Source organism: Triticum urartu, chromosome 5A, assembly GCF_056163025.1.
Source record: "Triticum urartu cultivar PI428250 chromosome 5A, HENAU_Tu73, whole genome shotgun sequence".
NCBI classification, from domain to species: Eukaryota; Viridiplantae; Streptophyta; class Magnoliopsida; order Poales; family Poaceae; genus Triticum; species Triticum urartu.
In genome coordinates, this window is record NC_141877.1 from 488,535,282 (window position 1) to 488,553,120 (window position 17,839).

Consider the following 17,839-nt stretch of genomic DNA (forward strand, 5'->3'; position numbering starts at 1 on the left):
AGGATCAGGATTTGTCTGCTGCCCAGAAGGAGGCTAACGACAGGACCGCTCTGGCCGAACAGAAGCTGGCTTCAGTCGGCCAGTTGGAAGAAGAGAATACCAGGCTGAAGACTGCTCTGAATGAAGCCAACAGGGAGTGCACACGTTGGAAGAAGGAGAACCTCAACCTGACCGAAAAGATGGAAGGCCTTGCTCGTAGGAGGGACGATCTGGAGAGCTACCTGAGGAGCCTTGCCAAGAAGTTGTATATCAAGCTTGAAGGTGCACATTTAGTTCCGACTGATTTTTTTGTGTCGACTCAGTGTATGAAAATTGACTTATCCTTGGATCGTGAATGCAGAGTTTTGCCAGAACTTTGAAGAGGAGACTGGGCGGATCGAACCAGGTTTGGATCCAATCAACTCTCCTGTGAAAGATGAAGCTGCCATGAATTTGCTCCGAATGGAATCTCGCATTGACGGTGCCGTGGACTACTTGGCTCGACTGAAGGTCGCCATGTCACGGATCGACCCGGCACTTTGGCCAGAGGCTACGCTCCAAAACAATCTCGAGTCTCTGATGACTCGTCTTAACGGAATCCCTGACCGAGTGCAGGAGTGGAAGAAGTCTTCTGCTTGGTGCGGCGCTGATGTGGCTCTGTCCTTGGTTCGTGTCCATTGTAAGGAGGTGCGACAAGACAAGCTGGTAGCAATCAAGGTCGCCAACACCCAGAAGCATGACTTCCGAACCTTTATGGAGACTTTCATCGCTGCAGCCACTCGGATAGCCGACGGCGTCGACCTGGATGAGTTCGTCAAGCCTGCCAGCCCTCCTCCCGCAGAGTGAACAAACTCTTATGTCCCACCTTAAATTTGCCTCGGAATGCCGAGTGGTTTTTGTAACCGTTAAACTTTTTCGGGTCGCATGCCCGAGTACCTCGATCCGTGATCCAGAACCTTTAGGATTTTATCTGAACTTGGTTTACCGTTGAATATCTTTATGAATCTCCTGCTAAGTGAACCCAACCTTTATTCGAGACAACTTTCTGTATTCGCAGCACAGCTCCGAAGGAGGGGGAAGTAGTCGACCCATGCCTTGTATTTGTGGCGAAGCTCCCCAGGGGCGGGCGGCGGTCGACCCACACCCTGTTACTGCAGAGTGGGACGGAGCACACATTGTATTTGTGGCGAAGCTCCCAAGGAGAAGGGTGGGGGCAGTCGACTCGTACTTCGTTACTGTAGAGCGGGATGAATCGCGCATTGTATTTGTGGCGAAGCTCTCCAGGAGAAGGTGGCATTCGACCTGCCCTTCGTCGTCCTTGAGGATTGAGATGTGTTTGGGAGAACTTAGGCGAGTACTAGACTGCAGCTAAGCCCCCGAGTGGGAGGATTGCTCTCCACTCGGTAGGGTTTTTTCAAACTTAGGCGAGTGCCTGACTGCAGCTAAGTCTCTAGGTGGGAGAACTTAGGCGAGTACTGGACTGCAGCTAAGCCCCCGAGTGGGAGGGTTGCTCTCCACTCGGTAGGATTTTTCAAACTTAGGCGAGTGCCTGACTGCAGCTAAGTCTCTAGGTGGGAGAACTTAGGCGAGTACTGGACTGCAGCTAAGCCCCCGAGTGGGAGGGTTGCTCTCCACTCGGTAGGATTTTTTCAAACTTAGGCGAGTGCCTGACTGCAGCTAAGTCCTCAAGTGAGGGAACTTAGGCGAGTACTGGACTGCAGCTAAGCCCCCGAGTGGGAGGGTTGCTCTCCACTCGGTAGGATTTTTCCAAACTTAGGCGAGTGCCTGACTGCAGCTAAGTCCTCAAGTGAGGGAACTTAGGCGAGTACTGGACTGCAGCTAAGCCCCCGAGTGGGAGGGTTGCTCTCCACTCGGTAGGATTTTTCTGAACTTAGGCGAGTGCCTGACTGCAGCTAAGTCTCTAGGTGGGAGAACTTAGGCGAGTACTGGACTGCAGCTAAGCCCCCGAGTGGGAGGGTTGCTCTCCACTCGGTAGGATTTTTTCAAACTTAGGCGAGTGCCTGACTGCAGCTAAGTCCTCAAGTGAGGGAACTTAGGCGAGTACTGGACTGCAGCTAAGCCCCCGAGTGGGAGGGTTGCTCTCCACTCGGTAGGATTTTTCCGAACTTAGGCGAGTGCCTGACTGCAGCTAAGTCTCCAGGTGGGAGAACTTAGGCGAGTACTGGACTGCACCTAAGCCCCCGAGTGGGAGGGTTGCTCTCCACTCGGTAGGATTTTTTCAAACTTAGGCGAGTGCCTGACTGCAGCTAAGTCTCTCGGTGGGAGAACTTAGGTGAGTACTGGACTGCAGCTAAGCCCCCGAGTGGGAGGATTGCTCTCCACTCGGTAGGATTTTTCAAACTTAGGCGAAACGGATTCGCAGCTAAGCCACCCGCTGGGGGATTTCTTACGCAAACAAAAACAATAATAATCACTGGGAAAATTATAACGCACTTGTCTTTGATAAATAAACTACAGGAGTTTTTCTTATTACATCTCGTCCGAGTGAGAATTCAAGTATAAAAGGGGCGGAGTAGCTCCGCATTCCAGGCTCGTGGCTCATCAATCTGGCGATCGACATTGTAGAGGTGGTATGCTCCATTGTGGAGGACTCTGGTGACTATGAAGGGACCTTCCCAAGTAGGAGCAAGCTTGTGTGGTTTCTGCTGATCCACTCGAAGGACTAAGTCTCCTTCTTGGAAGGCTCGGCTCTTCACGTTTCTGGCATGGAATCGACGCAAGTCTTGCTGATAGATCGCCGATCAGATCAGGGCCATTTCTCTTTCTTCTTCTAGGAGGTCGACTGCGTCCTGCCGGGCTTCTTCTGCTTCATCTTCTGAGTAGAGCTCGACTCTGGGAGCGTTGTGAAGCAGGTCACTCGGTAAGACTGCCTCAGCTCCATAGACCAGAAAGAATGGGGTTCTTCCGGTCGATCGATTCGGGGTTGTCCTCAATCCCCAAAGGACTGATGGGAGCTCGTCGACCCATGCACCTGCTACGTGCTTGAGATCGCGCATAAATCGAGGTTTCAGTCCTTTGAGGATTAGGCCATTTTCCCTTCCTGCTTGTCCATTCGACTGGGGATGAGCGACCGAAGCATAGTCGACCCGAGTGCCTTGAGAGGCGCAAAAGGCCTTGAACTTGTCTGAATCGAAGTTTGACCCATTGTCCGTGATGATACTATGCGGAACTCCATATCTGAATATCAACTCTCTGATGAAACTGATAGCGGCGTAAGCATCGAGATTCTTGATAGGCTTGGCTTCAATCCATTTGGTGAACTTGTCGACTGCTACCAGCACATGAGTGAAGCCGCTCTTGCCTATTCTCAGTGGCCCAACCATGTCCAGCCCCCAAACAGCGAAGGGCCAGACGAGTTGAATGGTTTTCAGGGCTGACGCGGGCTTGTGCGGCATATTGGAGTAATACTGACATCCTTCACATTTATTGACTATCTCTTTAGCCATCTCATTGGCCCTTGGCCAGTAGAACCCCGCTCGGTATGCTTTAGCCACAATGGTCCGAGAGGACGCATGATGACCACAGGTTCCTGAGTGGATATCGTTAAGGATCATCTGACCTTCTTCTGGCGTGATACACTTCGCGCTTTCCCTATATAACTGTCCCTTTATGACTGTAAAGGCCTTGGATCGATGGACGATCTGTCGAGCCTCTTCCTCGTCTTCTGGGAGTTCTTTCCTTAGGATGTACGCGATGTACAGTTCTGTCCAGACAGGAGTGGTAACCAGCACTTCCATTACCAGATCGACCACGGCTGGAACTTCAACTTCATTCGGATCCGTGGCGCTTTTTGGCTGCGGGCCTCTTCCGTGAAGGGATCCTCCTGGACTGATGGTGTGTGGATGTGCTCCAAAAACACATTGCTGGGAATAGCTTCTCTTTTGGAACCTATTTTTGCCAAATCATCAGCTGCTTGATTTTTCAGTCGGGGTATGTGATGAAGCTCTAACCCCTCGAATTTCTTCTCCAGCTTTCTCACTGCATTGCAATAACCAGTCATGGCTGGACTTCTGACATCCCACTCCTTCATCACCTGATTAACCACCAAATCTGAGTCGCCATAGACCATGAGGCGACAGACGCCGAGTGAGATGGCCATGCGCAACCCATATAAAAGTGCTTCATATTCTACCTCGTTATTGGAGGAATCAAAATGGATTTGAAGAACATATCTGAGTTTATCTCCTCTGGGGGAGACCAACACCACTCCGGCACCGGAACCGCTCGGCATCTTGGAGCCGTCAAAAAACATAGTCCAATGCTCCGAGTGAATCTGAGTCGGCAGCTGCTGTTCAATCCACTCGGAGACGAAATCTGCGATTGCTTGGGACTTGATAGCTTTCTTTGCCTCAAACTTGATATCAAGGGGAAGGAGTTCAATCGCCCATTTTGCCACTCGACCAGTTGCATCCCTGTTATGAAGGATCTCTGATAATGGAGTGTCGCTGACGACTGTAATGGAATGATCAGAGAAGTACTGAGCAACTTTCTTGGTGGTCATATAAATCCCATATACAAGCTTCTGATAGTGAGGATATCTTTGCTTCGATGGGGTCAAGACTTCAGAAATATAATATACTGGGCGCTGAACTTTGAAGGTTTTCCCTTCTTCTTCCCGCTCGACCGTAAGTACCGTGCTAATGACTTGTCCTATGGCTGCAATGTAAAGCAGCAAAGGCTCTTTGCTGATTGGGGCAGCAAGCACCGGCTGGGTGGAGAGCAGAGCTTTGAGCTCTGCAAACGCTGCATCAGCTTCGGGAGTCCACTCGAACTTGTCGGACTTCTTCATCAATCGGTAAAGAGGTAATGCCTTTTCACCGAGACGAGATATGAATCGACTTAGGGCGGCCAAACAACCAGTAAGCTTCTGGACGTTGTGCACTCGCACAGGGCTTTTCATTCGGAGTATAGTGCCAACTTTTTCTGGATTGGCGTCGATTCCCCGTTCGGAAACGAGAAAACCGAGTAACTTTCCGCCAGGGACTCCGAATGTACACTTTGATGGATTAAGCTTGATATCATACCTCCTGAGGTTGGCAAAGGTTTCAGCAAGGTCAGTCAGCAGGTCGGAACCCTTCCGTGACTTGACCACAATATCATCCATGTATGCTTCCACGTTCCGACTGATTTGAGTGAGTAAACACTTCTGAATCATCCTCATGAATGTGGCTCCGGCATTCTTGAGGCCGAACGGCATGGTAACATAACAGAAGCACCCGAATGGAGTGATGAAAGCTGTCTTGATCTCGTCAGGTCCATACAGACGGATCTGATGGTACCCGGAATAGGCGTCTAAGAAAGACAGTCGCTCACATCTCGCAGTCGAGTCGACTATCTGGTCGATGCGGGGGAGAGGAAAATGATCTTTCGGGCAGGCCCGATTGATATGTTTAAAGTCAATGCACATGTGAAGTGACTTGTCCTTCTTGGGGACCATGACAACGTTGGCGAGCCACTCGGAGTGGTAGATCTCTCGGATGAACTCCGCTTCTAAGAGTCGAGCCACCTCTTCGCCAATAGCTTTTCTTTTTTGGACGGCGGACCGTCGAAGATGTTCCTTGACAGGTTTTACTTTTGAGTCGACTCTCAGGCGATGCTCAGCCAGCTCCCTGGGAACACCTGGCATGTCAGAAGGTTTCCACGCGAAGATGTCCCAGTTCTCACGGAGGAACTGGATGAGCGCTTCTTCCTATTTGGAGTCGAGTGTTGTCGAGATATGAGTCGGGGCGGCGCTGGGGTCGGTCGGGTGGATGTGAGCTGTCTTCGTGTCGCCAGTCGACTGGAAAGCTGATCCTGTAGCGGGCTTCTTGGCTCGCAACAGATCGCTCGGGTCTGTAGTCTTCTGGTATTCCTGCAACTCCACCACTGCCATCTGTGCGTCGGTGATCTTCGAACCCTTCTGAAAACATTCTTCTGCTTTCTTCCGATTGCCCGTAATGGTGATCACACCTTTGGGGCCAGGCATCTTCAATTTGAGATACACGTAACATGGTCAGGCCATGAAGCGTGCATAAGCCGGCCTGCCCAAAATAGCGTGATAGGCACTCTGGAAGTCTACAACTTCAAATGTCAATTTTTCTTTGCGGTAATTCTTGGAATCACCGAAAACCACCTCAAGAGCAATCTAACCGAGTGATTCAGCCTTCTTCCCAGGAATGACTCCATGGAAACTCATGTTGCTGGCACTGAGTCTGGACATCGGAATGCCCATCCCCTTCAACGTCTCGACGTATAATATGTTCAAACCACTGCCACCATCCATCAGGACTTTGGTCAGTCGAGTGCCTTCAACAATTGGGTCGACCACCAAAGCTTGCCTCCCAGGGGTGGCGATGTGCGTTGGGTGGTCGGACTGGTCGAATGTTATGGCAGTCTGAGACCATTTCAGGTAACTAGGTGTCGCCGGAGCGACCATGTTCACCTCTCGGTTAATAACTTTCAGTCGACTTTTGCTCTCAACATCAGCAAAAATCATCAGGGTGGAATTGACTTGAGGGTATCCGTCATCGCTGTCCTCTTTGTCTTCAACCTTGTCTGACTCCTTTTCCTTACCCTTGGGCTGCTTGCCCTGGAACTGCTGGATCAAGAGTCGACACTGCCAAGTGGTATGTTTCGGGTAAATAAAATTACCCTCTTCATCATTCTTCGTGTAGACGAGACACGGTAAGTCCAACACATCATTTCCCTCCTGGCCTTTAACCTTTTTGGGGTTCCAAGGCCCTTTAGGTTTCCCTTTAGACTTTCCTTGGGCCAAAGCTAAGGCTTCCCCGGGAGCCGCTGGCTCGGCTTTCCGCTTCTGTTTTCGACTGGAATTGCCTCCTGTTTCTTGGGCGACTGACTTGAGCTTGCCACTCCTGAGTCGATCCTCATCTTCGCCGTTAGCGTACTTGGTGGCAATCTCCATCATCCGATTCAGGGACATATCCCCGGTTCGACCAAATTTCAAATTCAGTTCTCCGTACTTGACGCCTTCCTTGAAGGCACAAACTGCTTGGTGGTCAGGCACATTCTCCACCGAGTGATGTAACATGATCCATCTCTGGATGTAATCCCTCAAAGTTTCATTTGGCTTTTGCACACAGGACCGCAGTTCCGTCAGTCCTGCCGGTCGCTTGCATGTGCCTTCAAATGTGGTGACGAACACTCGGGAGAGATCTTCCCAAGTGTAAATGATGCTATTGGTTCGTTCATTCGTTCGTTGATTCTCTCTACCATAATTGGTCCATAGCTTCATCAGTTGGCACACGTTTTCGTCTTGATTCTCCGGTAGAAACTTTGGGGCACTCTTTGAGGTCCTATGTGTTGGTTGAATAGATGAATCTGAGATTGTGTGATGCATATCGTATAATCATACCCACGGATACTTGAGGTGACATTGGAGTATCTAGGTGACATTAGGGTTTTGGTTGATTTGTGTCTTAAGGTGTTATTCTAGTACGAACTCTAGGGCTGTTTGTGACACTTATAGGAATAGCCCAACGGATTGATTGGAAAGAATAACTTTGAGGTGGTTTCGTATCCTACCATAATCTCTTCGTTCGTTCTCCGCTATTGGTGACTTTGGAGTGACTCTTTGTTGCATGTTGAGGGATAGTTATATGATCCAATTATGTAATTATTGTTGAGGGAACTTGCACTAGTGAAAGTATGAACCCTAGGCCTTGTTTCAACGCATTGCAATACCGTTTGTGCTCACTTTTACCATTAGTTACCTTACTGTTTTTATATTTTCAGATTACAAAAACTATTATCTACCATCCATATACCACTTGTATCACCATCTCTTCGCCGAACTAGTGCACCTATACAATTTACCATTGTATTGGGTGTGTTGGGGACACAAGAGACTCTTTGTTATTTGGTTGTAGGGTTGCTTGAGAGAGACCATCTTCATCCTACGCCTCCTACGGATTGATAAACCTTAGGTCATCCACTTGAGGGAAATTTGCTACTGTCCTACAAACCTTTGCACTTGGAGGCCCAACAACGTCTACAAGAAGAAGGTTGTGTAGTAGACATCAGTCTTTCCCAAAGCGCAGCAAACTGGGCGATGTGTTCAGAGGAAACGATCGAAGCAACCTTCATCATTATTACAGCATTGTCCCTTTTGAGGAAAGGATGATGGAGACTATGATTCCCCCTCAAGTCGGGATGAGACTCCGGACGTAAATAAAAGAGAGAGAAAAGAGGCCATAAAAAAAGAGAAGGCCCCAAAAAAACAAAAAAATGAGAGAAAAAGAGAGAAGGGGCAATGGTACTATCCTTTTACCACACTTGTGCTTCAAAGTAGCACCATGATCTTCATGATAGAGAGTATCCTATGTTGTCACTTTCATAAACTAGTGGGAATTTTACATTATAGAACTTGGCTTGTATATTCCAATGATGGGCTTCCCCAAATTGCCCTAGGTCTTCATGAGCAAGCAAGTTGGATGCACACCCACTTAGTTTCTTTTGTGGAGCTTTCATACAATTATAGCTCTAGTGCATCCGTTGCATGGCAATCCCTACTCACTCACATTGATATGTATTAATGGGCATCTCCATAGCCCGTTGATACGCCTAGTTGATGTGAGACTATCTTCTCCTTTTTTTCTTCTCCACAACCATCATTCTATTCCACCATAGTGCTATATCCATGGCTCACGCTCATATATTGTGTGAAGATTGAAAAAGTTTGAGAACATCAAAAGTATGAAACAATTGCTTGGCTTGTCATCGGGGTTGTGCATGATATAATATTTTGTGTGATGAAGATAGAGCATAGCCAGACTATATGATTTTGTAGGGATAACTTTCTTTGGCCATGTTATTTTGAGAAGACATGATTGCTTAGTTAGTATGCTTGAAGTATTATTATTTCTATGTCAATATTAAACTTTTATCTTGAATCTTTCGGATATGAACATTCATGCCACAATAGAGAAAAATACATTGAAGAATATTCTAGAAAGCATTCCACATCAAAAATTCTGTTTTTATCATTTACCTACTCGGGGACGAGCAGGAATTAAGCTTGGAGATGCTTGATACGTCTCCAACGTATCTATAATTTTTTATTGTTTCATGCTATTATATTATCTGTTTTTGATGTTTATGGGCTTTATTATACACTTTTATATTATTTTTGGGACTAACCTATTAACCGGAGGCCCAACCCAAATTGTTGTTTTCTTGCCTATTTCAGTGTTTCGAAGAAAAGGAATATCAAACGGAGTCCAAACGGAATGAAACCTTCGGGAGCGTTATTTTTGGAACAGAAGCAATCCAGGAGACTTGGAGTAGATGTCAGGGAAGCTTTGAGGTGGCCACGAGGCAGGGAGGTGCGCCTACCCCCTGGGCGTGCCCCCACCCTCGTGGGCCCCTCGTGGCTCCCCTGACCGACTTCTTTCGCATATATATCCATATACCCTAAAAACATCCGGGAGCACAATAGATCGGGAGTTCCGCCGCCAGAAGCCTCCGTAGCCACCGAAAACCAATCTAGACCTGTTTCGGCACCCTGCCGGAGGGGGGAATCCCTCTCCGGTGGCCATCTTCATCATCCCGGCGCTCTCCATGACGAGGAGGGAGTAGTCCACCCTCGGGGCTGAGGGTATGTACCAGTAGCTACGTGTTTGATCTCTCTCTCTCTCTCTCTCTCTCTCTCGTGTTCTTAAGGTGGTACGATCTTGATGTATCGCGAGCTTTGCTATTATAGTTGGATCTTATGATGTTTCTCCCCCTCTACTTTCTTGTAATGGATTGAGTTTTTCCTTTGAAGTTATCTTATCGGATTGAGTCTTTAAGGATTTGAGAACACTTGATGTATGTCTTGCACGTGCTTATCTATGGTGACAATGGGATATCATGTGATTCACTTGATGTATGTCTTGGTGACCAACTTGCGAGTTCCGTGACCTCGTGAACTTATGCATAGGGGTTGACACACGTTTCCGTCTTGACTCTCCAGTAGAAACTTTGGGGCACTCTTTGAAGTTCTTTGTGTTGGTTGAATAGATGAATCTGAGATTGTGTGATGCATATCGTATAATCATACCCACGGATACTTGAGGTGACATTGGAGTATCTAGGTGACATTAGGGTTTTGGTTGATTTGTGTCTTAAGGTGTTATTCTAGTACGAACTCTATGATAGATTGAACGGAAAGAATAACTTCGTGTTATTTTACTACGGACTCTTGAATAGATCGATCAGAAGGGTTATTTTGAGGTGGTTTCGTACCCTACAATAATCTCTTCATTTATTCTCCGTTATTAGTAACTTTGGAGTGACTTTTTGTTGCATGTTGAGGGATAGTTATATGATCCAATTATGTTATTATTGTTGAGAGAACTTGCACTAGTGAAAGTATGAACCATAGACCTTATTTTCTAGCATTGCAATACCGTTTGTGCTCACTTGCTACCTTGCTATTTTTATATTTTTCAGATTACAAAAACCTATATTTACTATCCATTTTGCACTTGTATCACCATCTCTTCGCCGAACTAGTGCACCTATACAATTTACCATTGTATTGGGTGTGTTGGGGACACAAGAGACTCTTTGTTATTTGGTTGCAGGGTTGCTTGAGAGAGACCATCTCCATCCTACGCCTCCCACGGATTGATAAACCTTAGGTCACCTACTAAAGGGAAATTTGCTACTGTCCTACAAACCTCTGCACTTGGAGGCCCAACAACGTTTACAAGAAGAAGGTTGTGTAGTAGACATCATTTATTAGTGTGATCCGGCGGCTATGACATTAAATCGCTGTAAGAGGGCGTAGCTAGCCCTATTTTATTATTTCTTAATGGGCTACATTAATTTTGATGAGGTGGCTCAAGGAGAAGGTAGAGAATTTCTAGTAATGAGGGCTAGTTATTTAGATATAGTAGATTAAAATAATCATTCGTCTCTGCATGTCATCCATTTTATTGAGTCTCCTAACTGAAAAGTGATATCAACTTGATTAATATTTTTGAATCTTAAAAAAATGATTAATGTTTTTGTTGGGCTGCTATAGAGGCTTCACTTAAATGTCATACATAGCTTTTTCAGCTAACCTTAGAGGCAACAATGCCGAGTCCAGCTTAGAGGCAACGGGGCCTCCATCCACCGAAGATGCCCTATATTCTAAAAAAATTTAGAGGCAACTTGTGCCAATAATTCAACCCAGAGCTCGGGCTCAGCTGAGCCCGGTGAACAATACCGCGATTTAAAAAGAAAAGGTTTAAAAAATTTGTATGGTGCAAGATGCTCCTATGCGTGAACTCCGTGTAAAATTTTGCGAAGTTTGAGCATTCGAGGAACTAGTGACAAAAAAGACAGAATCAGATGTGAGTAATGCAATTTTCAAAAGCTACTTAAAGACACCCAAAATTTGTCTTTTTTACCACGAGCTCCTCGAATGTCAAAACTTCACAAAATTTTGCACGGATTACACCACAAGAAAATTAAAACTTTTTTTCTTTCAAATCGCGGTACTGTTCATGTCCGGGCTCTTATGAGCCCGGACACCGAATCGGCTCTCTCCAACTCGTGCAATGCATACAGGTTGCCTCTGGGGAAATATATGTACTGTGGTTTTTTTTTATTCCAACACGCTATCGTCGCCGTCAATCACCGGTGCCACTGGATAGAAAAAAAATCAGAACCTGTACAAGAAAAAATAATGAAGAGAGAGGAGGAATCCGACGAGATGGCGGCGTGGAAGAAAAGCTTAGGCCGGTGGCGGGGCGGCTGCTGGTTCCGTTCTCCTCCGTATCGATATCGGGATCACGCGTAATAAGTTGCTGAAGACGTGACCGGCGCGACGCCGGAGTTCTTGACATCATCCAAGCCGGCTGATAGATGGTCTCCCCAAACCCCGGTGGCGGTGCCGTGCAGAATTTTATATTGAGAGAAAATAAACAAGGAGTGCGACTCGGAAAAAAAGGGACGAAGTCGGATGCGTACAGGCGCAGCGCACTACTTCTCCCCGGACCCCGGCGAGCAATAATAAATGGCGTCATAGCCACGGGCCTTCCTCCCCCAAGCGGATCACACCAACCCACCCCCCGCCGCCTTCCTCCTCCTCGCCGACCGCCCGCACCCGTCAACCCGCCCCCACCGCCGGCCGCCGCGGGTGAGGCGGAGATCCATTCGTCCATCTGAGCTCCTACTGACTCGACGCCGGTAACCAACCCCAGCCCCGCGCGCTCGATCGATTCCCTTCTTCCCCAGCTCCGAGGATTTGTTTCGGGGGTTCAATCAGGTTCAGCTGAGACGCTGGACCCCGCATGCCGCACGTGAACGCCAAGGTGTCGGCGGTGGCGGCGACGGGGATGTCCGCCGTGCCTGCGGCCGCGGCGCCGCCCTCGCCGAGGAGGTGGGAGGGGGTGGACCCGGCGCTGGAGAGGATGGTGCTGCGCGCGTGCCTGGACCAGGCCCCCGAGCGCCGCCGCGTGCGCGAGGCCTTCAAGGACGTGCAGCTCAGCATTGACCACTGCCTCTTCAAGGTCCGTATTTATTACCAATCTTGATTGATGTGCTCTGATTTCCCTGTGCTAGAGTTTAAATTGAGACCCACGATGTGTTTTGGGAGGGCCCTTTGAGGAATTGGGATGGCCTAGAGCTTGTAGCTGCATCAAAATGGCCCACACTACTTGGGTCAATGTTTCCACGACAAGCTTTCTGATCGGTCCATGCCATATGCCTAGAGCCATTTTGGGAACTAAATTATCGCTGTCACAATCCCAGCTCTAGTAAAATAGGATGGTCCAGACATACTACTGTGTTCTTCATTCTTAAGTCATCAGGCTAGTTTAGGATCATCATATGGGTTATGAATACGTGGTCTTAATCAAAAGGGATGTATCATAAAGCAAACTATTGCGCATGTGGAGCACTATTTATAGGAAAGTGTGGTAGCTTGTTTACTAATTTGAAGTAAAACCTATGTTTTTAAGGCGACGCCTTACCGCCTCAGGGAGAGAGGGGGGGGGGGGGGCGCTTTGGCGCCTAGGCGGGCGCTTTGGACGCCTAGGCGCCCAAAGCGGAGGGGGAGCGCTTCGACGCCTAGGCGTCGCCTTAGGGACGCTTTAAAAACATAGAGTAAAACCACGACAAGAATTATGGAATGGAAGGAGTAGCTTTCATGTCTTTTCCAATGAACTTGTTCACTAGTAGCTTTTATGTCTTCTACAATGAACATGCCTTACAACTCTTTTCCTACTGAAATCCAGTAATCGGCAAGCATAGTAAAATTCAAAAATGTAATTGAATATTCCCAAACAAGTGTACCTCTTTAATTTTCACATTCACCTTTTTGCCTGTTCTTTGGATCCTCCTATGTTCTGAGTTCTGATACTTATATTAAAGCCAACTATGCCTTTGGTGTTATGTCCTGACATGGATGACATCTTTTAATTGCATTTTCTCTATTCTGCAGGCACAATACAGTGACATTGGAACAAAAGAGGTATTGCTTAACAATTTGTAGTGTAGCCACAATGTACATTTTTGTCATAATAATTAGACCCCTCACTTGACCGGTACAATATATTAATTTGAGGCATATAAAGTTGGTCCATCTTTGCATTAGTATGTGTTCTGCTTTGAACTGAATAGAGAGATTTAGATATTACGTTCTACATAAGACAACACTGCAGCAGGCACAGTGATATATTTTGTTAAGTATATTTGTGAAAATAAGCAGAATTTTCGGTATCATGTTGTATAATTCCATGTTTAAAAGTATTAGCCAATGCAGCGTCAAAGCAAATTTAATGCCCACTACTTCCTCCATTGAGTTGATAGAGAAGTTCTGCTGTGAGGGATGAAATTACTGCAGCTATGCTTAAAAGCTAAAATAAAGTTGGATAGACATTCGAAGGTTGTATACCAACAATGTAGTTTGCTCATTGGTACTCCTATAAGCCATGGCGTGCCATTTGATACTTTGCTCATTGGTACTCCTAACTCCTTCCTCCGTTTGATACTTTACAATGTGACATTTTGTTCCTCTTCAACAGTCATATGAGCGGAACTCCAGAGGTGTGGAGATATTCTCAAAATTTTGGTTTCCGGAGAACCATCGTATGAAAGCAATTGTTTGTCTCTGCCATGGTTATGGAGACACCTGTACCTTTTTCCTTGATGGTATATTAGTAAACTATAGTAATATTGAATTTACTTTGGTGCTTCATTTTTGCTACATTTACTAAGTTCCTTGTTGTTGTAGGGATTGCTAGGAAGATTGCTTCGGCTGGATATGGAGTATTTGCATTGGACTACCCTGGTTTTGGTCTTTCCGAAGGACTTCATGGATATATTCCAAGCTTTGATACTCTTGTTGACGATGTTGCTGAACATTTTGCTAAGATCAAAGGTATTCCGTCATTATATTATTGCTGGGTTTTCATGATGTCCATTTCTATATACGAGTTTTTGGGGAACAGTTGGAAAGTGCAATTTGTTTCTCTACCACAGTGATATGCCTTATTCTGGTTAAAATTATTATGTACATGGAATTTGTTTTCACTAAGATGAGTAACTTGTTTTCTGCACAAGTAAAGGACATGTTTGCTAGCCACCATACATGTTGCTATAATGTAGTTGCAGCTTTTGGTCAAGCTACTGCTAGTTATATTTACTTTCTTCTTTTTATTTTTTATATGAGGAGTTTTAGAAATTAACAGAAGTTGTGAACTTGTGATACTTTTTACTCCTGGTATAGGACATTGCTTTGTTTTGCAAAATGAGGCTAAAGAAATGCTTTTACTCTCTTCAGTCTTACATGTATAATGCTTAAGCTCTATGAACAAGAAGTAAAGAATTATTTTTTTATTTGTTTGTACATACTTCACTTTGAATTTTTTTTTCCTCCTGTAGCTCTTACACCACTATCAGTAAGTATTTGATAGTGACATTTCTACGAAACTAAGCAGCCAAACCAATATGTATTTTGTACTAGAGGTGTGGATGAGCACTAGCAGTCTAATAATGTGACACTGTTGACTTGCAATACCTGAAATTGATTGCAAATATTTCCATATAAGAGTTAATGCATGCAATCAAGTACTTTTGATAACAGCAATATGTGAAAATTGCATTGGGTAAGCTTGGTAATAAATTGTTACATTACCGAACTGCTGAGAGGCTGACAAAATTGGATCTAGTGTCACAATGATTGAATTGGCCTATGATGTTTTATCTTCGATATATCAGAAATTAACTTGTCTTTCATTGCAATAAATTAACTTTTATCATTCTGAACTGAGTCCATATCTGTCCATACTTGTTCGTAATGTTTGCTGTAAGCCAGTCCATGTAGTGTGAATATACTTCTTTCACTATTCAAGTGCGATTCATATGCTGGCAGGGAATCCTGAATACAGAGATCTCCCAAGCTTTCTGTTTGGCCAATCTATGGGTGGTGCGGTTGCATTGAAGATTCACTTTAAGCAACCGAAAGACTGGAATGGTGCAATTCTAGTTGCACCTATGTGCAAGGTGATTTTACTGCGTGAGATCCTACCTATGCTAATTATGATTGGTCACTAATTCACAAACTCGCGTTAATAGATTTCAGATGACGTGGTCCCAGCTTGGCCTGTTCAGCAAGTTCTGATTTTCATGGCTAAACTCCTTCCAAAAGAGAAGCTTGTTCCACAGAAAGACTTGGCAGAATTGGCATTCAGAGAGAAAGAAAAACAAGAGCAGGTCAATACTGCCCTTTTTTTGGTTAATACAAAGATTAATCTATTCATTGGGAACTTCTTATTCAGTTATAGCTGCTCACACGTTATGCCTAGTGAAAAGACTATTAATTCGGTGCTTAATGCAGTGTTCTTACAATGTGATTGCCTACAAGGATAAACCACGTCTCCGAACAGCTCTGGAGATGCTGAGGACCACACAAGAGATAGAAAGTCGCCTACAAGAAGTATGTGCTTTTCATTTGCTTTGTTCTGGTTGGTTTTGTTTATATAAGCGTCATCTAAGTCTTGTACAGTTGCCTAGGTCGTTAATCATTCTGACATCAATAGCACTCCTAAATTCTTTTGTTCAAACTCTTAACATGTGGGAATTTGCATTGAATCTTTGGGTATGCCATGTTGCCTCCTGGTTTAGTGAAGAATATAGGCAAGCCATAAGAATAAGTTATAAACTGTGGACTAGGTTGAAAGTTTTTGATCTGAGGGGTGATGATATTTTCTCTAGTTCTGGTAATTTGGTTTGTTCACTACCAAGGGAGGCAGGCATTCCATGTTCCTACTATTTGATCCAAATATTTGTCCTTGATAGAGTACAACTTAATGAGCTGTCCTGTTTCTGGTAAAAAAAAAACTACCCTGTTTTCGAGAAAGTCCTTTGTGTGTCATTTTTGGCTGTACATGTGAATTATATTACGCTGTAGCACTGCCAGTGGCCTTTATTCCTGTTCTATTACTGTACTGTTCCTGTTCTGTGATGCTTAAAGTTTGCCTCAATTTCCCATCTAGGTTTCCCTGCCCATAATCATTTTGCATGGCGAGGCTGATTTGGTCACCGACCCAGGCGTGAGCAAAGATCTGTATGAAAAAGCGAAGACCTCGGACAAGACGCTGCGACTTTACAAAGACGCCTACCATGCCATCTTGGAAGGTGAACCGGACGAAGGGATCTTCAAAGTTCTCGACGATATAATCTCCTGGCTGGATCAGCATGCGGCAAAGGAAACACCGTCGTCGTGAGCTGCACAGATTATTTTTTGTCATTTGTCGAGCACCACAGGTCACGGTTGGGAATTCCATTTTGGGTTTCACACTTGATACACACGCTTATTTCCTGTTGATTGTGAATATGTATCTAGTAAAAAAAAAATCATCATCTGTGGTGTGTGATGTGCAAAAGGTTCAGGTCACGAAATTCAGAAAGCAACAAGTTTATCTGTCCTGGAATTGGCAGTAGGAATTCAATCCGCGATTCCATCGAGAGGGTACGATATGTAAAACTGATTCGCTTCCCGTCTGCCATTCCTCTGGATTCCCTTTAGCCTGTGCCTTCTTTGACACATTTATCTGTCCCTCCACGGTCCGTCTCCACCTCCACCTGGTTGACATGGCGCTTAGGTTCACTGTTGGGTCGGACCCTCGCTCTCAACTCACCCAATAAGTAGGATCAGAGGGTGACACAAGGTGTTTGTGCGGCGCAAAAACTTCTGCTTTTCTGTTCTCCGCCTTCCATTCTCAAGGAAAACCAACCAAGTCGCAATGCTTGGCACTACCACATCGTGCTCGCGCCATCCCACGGGCCTCTACCTAAACGCACAGGAACGGAATGTGCACAGTAGGACGTGGTCAGACGCCGCCGAGGTGAACTGGCTACCGCGGTCAGTGTCGACAGTGATGCCGTTTACAATGACGGCCGTGATGGAAATCCGTCTTTTGATTATGGAGAAAGTAAGGGAAGGCGGAAGCTGGCCACTTAAGAGCAATGCTGCATCAACGGGATTTTATTTGGAGTAAATTGCAAAAAACCATCACAATTAGGAACCCTAATTCATAAAACTGTCACCATTCAAGCCTCTTTTGGTTCATAGGTAGGATTATCGTAGGAATAGGAATTTTGTAGGAAATGAGATGACATGTATCTCAAATCCTATGAGTAGGATTAGGAAACGAGATGTCATTTGGTTGACACCAAAGGAATTTTTTCATTGAGTCTAGACTCATTTTTATTTTCCTATGAAATGTGGAGGATAGGAACCATCAGTTTTTTTCAAAAAAACCATCAACGTTGTAATGACAGTTTTTAAAAAACACTGATAGCTACTCCCTCTGTAAACTAATATAAGAGCGTTTAGATTACTACTTTAGTGATAAACACTTTT

At 45.5% G+C, this 17,839-nt stretch overlaps 1 protein-coding gene across 1 annotated transcript; it reads left to right on the plus strand.

Moving 5' to 3' along the window:
• Window positions 1-11,901: 11,901 nt before the first annotated feature.
• LOC125509983 (alpha/beta-Hydrolases superfamily protein) lies at window positions 11,902-16,838 on the plus strand. The gene is made up of 8 exons (XM_048675062.2): window positions 11,902-12,482; window positions 13,415-13,444; window positions 13,998-14,124; window positions 14,207-14,353; window positions 15,347-15,477; window positions 15,550-15,687; window positions 15,812-15,910; window positions 16,470-16,838. The coding sequence occupies exons 1-8, from the start codon at window positions 12,264-12,266 to the stop codon at window positions 16,698-16,700; spliced, it is 1,122 nt and encodes a 373-aa protein (XP_048531019.1). The 5' UTR covers window positions 11,902-12,263; the 3' UTR covers window positions 16,701-16,838.
• The last annotated feature ends 1,001 nt before the right edge of the window (window positions 16,839-17,839 follow it).